The 8,261-nt window shown below is 32.6% G+C and overlaps 1 protein-coding gene across 1 annotated transcript; it reads right to left on the bottom strand.

The window, feature by feature from the left end:
* Nucleotides 1-439: 439 nt before the first annotated feature.
* Nucleotides 440-6,844, bottom strand: LOC132732011 (uncharacterized). Its single transcript, XM_060718347.1, has 3 exons — nucleotides 6,448-6,844; nucleotides 4,770-5,310; nucleotides 440-936 (listed from the first exon to the last, which is right to left on the bottom strand). The coding sequence occupies exons 1-3, from the start codon at nucleotides 6,811-6,813 to the stop codon at nucleotides 557-559; spliced, it is 1,287 nt and encodes a 428-aa protein (XP_060574330.1). The 5' UTR covers nucleotides 6,814-6,844; the 3' UTR covers nucleotides 440-556.
* Between the last annotated feature and the right edge of the window lie 1,417 nt (nucleotides 6,845-8,261).

The raw sequence follows: 8,261 nt of genomic DNA, 5'->3' as shown, positions 1-8,261 counted from the left end.
TCAAACTTTTATCTATAATACGCTTGGACGAATAACCACCAATAGCATGCTTGTAAGTTGATTATGATACATTTGTATCCACTTTACACCATCTGATCCATATGCCATTTGGAACAATGAGTAAATTTGTAGCTCACAAAGACTTAATCCTACCATAATCTCATCAACAAGAGCAGCACTGAGAAAAATCAGAATTTCAGGAATGTTGCATTTGTCTGCGGCATGTATGATTTACAAAATGGTGTAAATGACCCGCAAAAATAGTAAATGTGTAAGGCGCCTGTATAAAATCTTAATTATGTGATCTTATTTATTTGTTTCTGTTTGCTAGCTAATTAATCCATTCATCGAAAAAGTGACACGCCATTAAATTATTATATTTGTACAGATTTTTGAACGATAAAGTCATACACAATTGTAATTGTCAGCAAATTACTCAAAGTTGCACAGTTATACATGTCTCACATAGATTTGGCTTACATACCATTTCTCGAAATACAGGCATATCGAGTGGTTATATACTGTACGTACAGTCAATGATTGGTAGTTCCATCGCTCAGCAAGTTACACTGTTGTATCTTGTCCATTTTTTTGTCTCAAAGTCAAACAAAAACAACGAAGAATCTGTGAAAGCGTGAGTAACTGCATCTATTGCACATGCCCCTGTGATTGACAATGGTCGTTCGTTAAAGTTCTTGCTTTTGTAAACGTTTTTATTTCCATTGTTGTCAAGAGGTGAAGTTTCCACTTTCCCATTACTAGAAACGATGTACATGTTATCACCATTTATCACGTATTGTTCTCCAGATGACGTGTAAATGACGTCATCAATAGATGTGATGTCACTTGTCCCAAAATGTTCGGACCATGTTACTGTGCTTTGGAAATGGAAGCTTGTTGAGCTTGCAGAAGAATACAAATGTACTTCATTAGTGCCTGCAAAAAAATATTCAGAAGACATACTTTTTTAAACAAAAGATTTTAAATAATAAAACAACAACACAACTGGCATGATTTATTGGTGTTATGAAATCAAATGATATCTTTAAATAAACATTTCGTAATAGACGTTTTTATTAAATAATTATAGAGCTTAATTAATATAGTTTTGATTTTTTTCCCTGAATTGTATAGCTATGTCTGATTACTTTTTAAGAGGGGGTTTTTAGAGCTAGGTTCTGATACAAGATGCTGAAATTAATTTGCACCTCTTTTGATCTATTTGAGTCAATACTACCAGGTATCGCATGCCGCAGAACAAAACAAAAATGGCGTCAAGTATTATATTGAAATTAAAACCTTTCGTCGCTATCAAATCTAAAGAGGCAAAAGTACATGCATATGACTTTTAACTTAAGATGTTTTAGACATCACCAAATGCAATCTAATGAGTAATTTAAAGCTTGAAATAACCCCTTACTTATGCTGGTGACAACAAAACCCACCTCGTTTTGAGGTAAAACGTACAAATTAAATCTTTTATCGATTATCCCGACTAAGTGCGTGTCCGTAAAAGTTTTTGACAACAAAGAATAAATTTTTTTATTTATTCATATTTTGTAATCTCACATTGAAAAGTCGAAAGAATGCTATTTACTGTAGATTTTGATTAAATATTCGCCAAACTGGTTAAAATAATAAGGGCAAAAGAATTGTTTTAGGATTCAATACGCTAAAGTGTCCTTTATAAAGTCAATTTCAAAACTTGAATTCCTCAAGTCAACTTTCCCGTGAACATTTAATAAAATCCTCATTTCTCGATTTTCGATGCAGAGATTACAAAACAATTGTATAATAAGAAAACACTTTACCTTTGTAGACACTTATATTTGGCGACAGGCACTAGCTGGGCGATTATCGAATACCTCCAAAAGAGGTAGCTCTGCTATTTTCAGGGCGTGTATTACAACAATAAGAACAATTCTTTAATCAATACAAAAAATGGTATCTTAATTTTCCGTAACAAAATGATTAATATTAAAGACCAATCATTGCCATTTAAAAACTTCATTTAACATCATAATAAATTTTAATAATAATAAAGGAAGGGAAGCTTGAACTAACCCAACCCCAAGATTGTCAATGAAGCGTGATTGAAATTCATATTTGGAGTCGACCTGTAATTAACGCGGCCATGGAGGTCTTCCCTATAAAGGTTTTTGGAATGTAAAAATTAAGGCTCCCCGACAAATATGTTTTAGGGGAAAGGGGTACTTATTTTTTCCCCAAAAATAGATTTGACAAAGCCCAAAATCCTCCCTAAAAAAAAGGGAATTTTGGGACGAATTTGCTTTGATTGTTCCCATCAGAAAAAAATTTTAAAAATTTAATGCTTTAAAAGGGTTTACATATCTGAAAAAAAATTTGGGCCATTTTTAGCCCTTCTGGTGGCCCCCTTTGATTTTAAAAGGGGTTAAATTTTTCCGTAGATTTGAAAATTACCCCCTATACGAGTACCTGGTTTTTTAGCTTTTAGTATTTTTTCCCCAATGATTATTTTAAATTGACATTTAAAAAAACAAAAAAATAAATTGATTGCCAAACAGTCAGGTCCATCTTCGTATTGTTGGTATGCATAACTAGAGACTGGACTACTTTGAAAGGACGTTTCAGCTAACGTGCAAATGGAATGTAAGAAAAAAAAACACACGTCAATACCCCACACCTCAAAATTTTATAGAGTGGACAAAACCCACACATGTGTTTTATAGAGTGTACAAAACCCCACACCTTTAATTTTAAAGAGTGGACATGACCGAACACTTTCTAATAATTTGTTACCATGCAATTCATATGACTCTGATCATGAAAGTTATTGTAAAGAAAGATTTACTAAAGTTTAATATAGTAACTTTAATTATTCTACATCTTTTCTTTGATCATGACGATTAATTCTATGTTATATTTTATTTCAAATTACAATGCAATATGATTGAATTATAATAAATGGTACAAAATTATTATTACAAACTGTTATGGTAAACTTTCAAATATTACTAACTGTTGAATAAAAATCAAAGGGTAAACATTCTTAATTAACATCAATAATGTTGGTTATTTTATCGTCAATCAATGGTGTATACAAATAATCAATAAAAAGTGGGATTTTGTCCACCCTTTAAAATTTTGAGGTGTAGGGTTTTGACTTGTAGGGTTTTGTCCGTCTTCCGAGCAAAGGTTATTTCTTTTCGTATACTGTTTATGATACTGGGAATTTTTATTTGTTGTTTGAAAGACATCTTGGCAAATGCAAAATGTACTATATTGGTTACTTGAAAATATATATGGCCCATTTTAAGCCCATATACAATAATTTTTATAACTTTTTTAATTTGTATTTTTCTATTGTACAGGCCAAAGGTCTGTATTTTTATTTTATTGGTAGGGCCCAACCCCCAAATACGCAAATGGTGTCAAATACTTTTAAAACATTTAAAAAGTCAAAATAAATATGCTAAGCGGCCCCCTTAAAAATATCGTATTTCCCAAAATTAAAGGGGGGCCAAATTTAAAAACTTTTAAAACTCATTTCAAATAGATTTTTTTAATTATTCAAATGTATTTTTTTGTTTTAATTTTGGGAATCGGAAAAAATTTTTTTCACATCTTAATTAAAATAGAATATTGGACAATTTAATCAAGCCTTCACAAGAAAAAAATAGGACAAAAGCCCTCCAATCAAATTTACAGGTAAAAAAGAATGTTTCGTTCCATTCTTAACCTAAACAAAACCTCTTTGATTGTGTCAATCTGCATGAAACTGATATATACGATGCCGAAGCAATAGCTATAGAAAAAAATGTGGTCATTATACTGCAAGGAATTACAGTAATGTCCAGTATCCTTCATAGCCTACAAATGTTATGGACAGAATAGCACATTTGGCTGTTGACTGAAATGTCCTGTCAAAGGTATCCGAATGTGTTGCTAATTTAAACGTATATAATAGGTTGTTAAGCAGTCACTAGCTGAAGTAATTTGCATACACAAACAGGAAATGGATTCAAACATCGTGAAGTAATTTTCTGGTATAATTGCTAATTAGATAAATTAAAATTACAAAATGCACCGCAGATACGAGTATATACACAATATATCTTTTTATTCTCAAATGACCTTTCAATGTGTCTATGGAACAGTATTGCTGAAAGGGCATTTCAAGGATGTACTATTCTGTGTATTTATTTTCTTAGTTTTGTGGAAATGATGTAGTTTTCACAAATTAATTAGGTACTTTCGAATATTATACTAAGGTCCTTTTTTTAAATTATGTTAAGATGTGTCGATATTTTAAGGAGCAGATCTAGATATAACAAGGCTGTTCTGGTGGATGAAATATGTTCGCGTAACTTTCTTCGATTCTTAACTCCATAATGGACAAAATATGTGTCGATATGCCTTGAAAAGGCGTTGTCAATATATCTTTTTTATCCAATCAAACAATTATAGAAAACGTGAAGATATGTCGACATGGCGACACACGAGTAATAACGAACATGGCATCTAGGGGGGAAGATTGGGATGGCGCAGTTCAAGTTTTTATAGATATGTGTAAGTTGTCACACTTTTATTTGCATTTTATCGAAAATTATTTTGACATTAATTTATGCTAAAAATATGTGACAGTCAGACTGGTTTGAATATTTATGTGTAAAAAAGATAAATACTGTCTGAATTAGAACAAGCGTTTGATCGATTTTTTTTTTCTTATTACTATAATGTTTGCTAAAAGAAAGTGTGACAGTCTACAGACTGGTTTTAATAGTTACCTGTAAAAAGATAAATACTGTCCGAATGAGAATAAGCGCCTATCACATTACTGCTTGTTGATTGGAACACTTCAGAGATTTTCTGAGAGTTTTTCGCTCCTACTGTTATGTCATTTATAGTGTCATATGTATATACATTGTTATCACTAAATAAATATATTATATTTGTTAAGCACAATAAAGCGTCAGCTACACACTGCGAGGTAGACTTAACTGTTGTTGTTGTTATTGTTGTCGGCGCATTTGCTATCGTTGTTGTTATTGTTGCCGGCGCATTTGTTACTGTTGTTGTTGGCAGGTTTGTTGTTGTTGTTGTTAGCATGGTTGGTGCTTTAGTTGTTGTTTTCGCATTTGTTGTTGTTGACGTCGTGGTTTCTACACTTTTTGTCGTTGATTGTGTATGTGCTGTTGTTGTGGCCAGGGCTGTTGTTGTTTTTGTTGTCGTGGTAGGAATGCTTATTGTCGTAGTGGATGATTTCTTTTTTGTTGCTTCTTGAGAGGTTGCTGTTGCTGCGGTTGCTGATTTTGTTGAACTTGGAATCTGATAAAAGTATAATAGATATTAGTCATCACTCTCGCTGTCACCTCCGGAATAGGGTGTTGTTGGCGCATGCGCAGGAGAGCTAGAGGGAGAGGATGGATCTTGTGACGTTGTCTATAAATATGAATAGAAAGCTACGATAACATGTTGGAACTAGTACTACTTTTCAAAGGTGTATACTTGTTTCTAAAAGGTGAATGTATTACAGTGGGGCAGCAACTACAAAATAGCCTAATGAGCTAGAGTGAGGTTTACTGGTTTTAAACATACAAACAGAACATTATGTACGAAAACATAAAATACTAATGCTGAAGTGTTTTCTCTTGCTCGATGGGACACACTTGTTTAATTTCATACGTACTAGTATTCTCTGAAATATTCTTTTTGTTTGTTAACATTAATATTTTTTTTTTAAAACGGCCTTTAATACATGAGGTAGTTGGAAGAATTCAGCACATGAAAGAATCCAAATTCCCTGGCTTAAATCGAATCCTCAGCATTGTAGGGCAAGTTGGCTGAATTTAGCCATTGAGCCACAAAGATCCCATTTCTTCATTTTGTTAATCATTATGGATAGTTTAACAACAAACAAACATACAAACAAAGGTCAACAAAACCCCGCACAAATCGTAAAGTTAAATTAAGTTTTACTAGCTCTAGGAGGAACGCCTCGGGTGTTCAGCCTCGCATTATTTTAGGCTCGAACGGGCTCCTGAGTAGAACCACTGACGTTCCGAAAGCTAGTTGGATAGCTTCTTTACATGAAAGAATGCAATGTCTTTAGGAGGGACTCGGACCTAAAGCGGTGAGGGCGCAATCAAGATAAATATGTGTATTGTCTAAGTAATATTCCAAATATCGATGGAACTTTGTTGTAGTAGAAGTAAAAAATATCACAGTTTTGATGTTTTATTACCAAACATTGTTTTGTTACTTTCGTTACTACTTTTGTCGAAATTACGTTGTATAGGTTATTTTTGTGAAAAAAGTACTTTCTGCAAGGAATAATCACTTATTTGGAAATTTAATATTTTTTTTTAAAATTTATTTCTATTTCTATTACTATTTACTCTTATTATTAATCTTATTAATTAATTAGCAAGCAGCTTTGAATAAGAATATCAAAATCAAACAAACCTCATATAAATGAATACATTGTTTGTGTATGTAAACTGCCATATAGTTTTCGTTTGCGAAAGAAGGATTTACAAAGTCTTGTTCGTATAAACAAATGCATGTCTTTTCTATTTTATGATAATTCAAACCACAACAGTTTTCAGTGGAAGTACAGTACTGCGAGCATTCTAGTAGGCTCCGGGTTATTTTCACCGGATTTGACGTAACTAAATTTGAATCCTGCTTGATTTTTGAATAGTCAGAAACGATAATCGAACCATCACAATTGTTCAGGGTTAAAATGATTCCACCGATTGTTATAAGATGTCTTAATATTATCGTGTACGTACAGGCACTTTGAAACACAAGGAGCGGGTGTAGTTCCATGATTCCTTTATTTACTTCTTTCTTATCATCATTTTTAACAGAATATTTTGTCCTTTTTTGTCAATTAAGGAAAATTTTTTTTAAAAATTTTTTTCATTTAAACCCGTCAGTTTTTTTATAAACATTTTTTTTTCATATCAATTTTCATTTTTTTTTTTTAAAAAAGCACTCATTTTTCTTTTTCCAATAAAATTTTTAAAAACTCGAAAAAAACAGTTTTAAAAAGTCCAAAATATTTTTCCTTGATATCTTGCCCCAAATTTAATTACTTTAAAGATTTTAAATCTATTCCCATTCAAAATCATTGTTTTCAAAAAATTTTCTCTTTAGTTAATTTTTTAAAATTATAGGTTTTTTTTAAAACTAAAAGCTTGTTTAAGCATTGTGCATCACGAGAAGTTGACAATCAAACATGAGGTCCTGCCGCTCTGAAAGAATGATCGTTATTCGATAAATACTGCTGTCTTTGGTTTCATTATATTTCAATTAGTTAAAGGTACACTTTCTAATGTAGAATTAAAAAAACCCTGAATTGTGCATTCATTATTATCTTTAAAGATAGAGGCAAGCTTATGACTCGAATATCTAGTTATTAAATAAACAAAATGTACTTCTTAAAGCTTAAAATCTGGAGACAAAGTGATCCCTCGGAAGCATTAATCGCTACAAACAACATGAAAATTGCAAACTTGGTTTGAGTCTATACATTAGGGATAATGAGTAAGTGTAACATCCCTCACGCCCCCTAGCACCGGCTTGAGCGGTACTCAATTCTCAACACTTAATAGATTGCGTAACATGTGCAAAAAAATGAATAAATTGCAGTCTCGGTATGGTGTATTTTTTAAAACAACACATTACAGTAAGAACCAAATTAACACTCATCCTGTTATTTTAGTAAAATAGGGAAAAACAAAATCCCTCAAGAACGCCAAAAAAAAAAAAACCGGCAAAATTGAACATTTTGTAGTAAAGCTGTTCATGGACGGTACTGGAAAGAACAAATTACCATCCTCGTGCCTAGCAAAGGCCATAAGACAGAAACGTAAAAGAAATACACCAGCGGCTGTATTTTAAAAACATTCTTCAACTTTTACAAGTCACAATGCTGTTTCATAAAATGGCATTTCTGAGTTAAATGATGAATTGTTTTCCAATAAGATGATACGTTGTGTTTGCTTAACCCATTACGCGATATATACGCCTTTTAACGCCTTTTTCACCCCCCACCTTGTTGGTGTCTCAAATGGTGAAAAAATTCCTTATTTAGGCCCCCAACACTTGTTTTTGTTTGAGAAATGTTGTTTTAAAAAAAGTGACCACTTTTTTGGCTTGGCCCCCAACCAAAAGATACATCAGGGGGTTGTCAGAAGGGGGATGTGCCCCCTTCTGTTTGGGGGGTTTGAAGGGGGGAGTCCCCCTACTCGCCAAGAAAATTTTGGACTTGT

The sequence above is a fragment of the Ruditapes philippinarum genome, unplaced genomic scaffold (genome assembly GCF_026571515.1).
Source record: "Ruditapes philippinarum isolate M1 unplaced genomic scaffold, ASM2657151v2 ctg2340_1_1_1_1, whole genome shotgun sequence".
Taxonomy (NCBI): Eukaryota; Metazoa; Mollusca; class Bivalvia; order Venerida; family Veneridae; genus Ruditapes; species Ruditapes philippinarum.
Note: the sequence above shows the minus strand (reverse complement) of the source record. Positions and strands in the feature narration are given on the sequence as shown.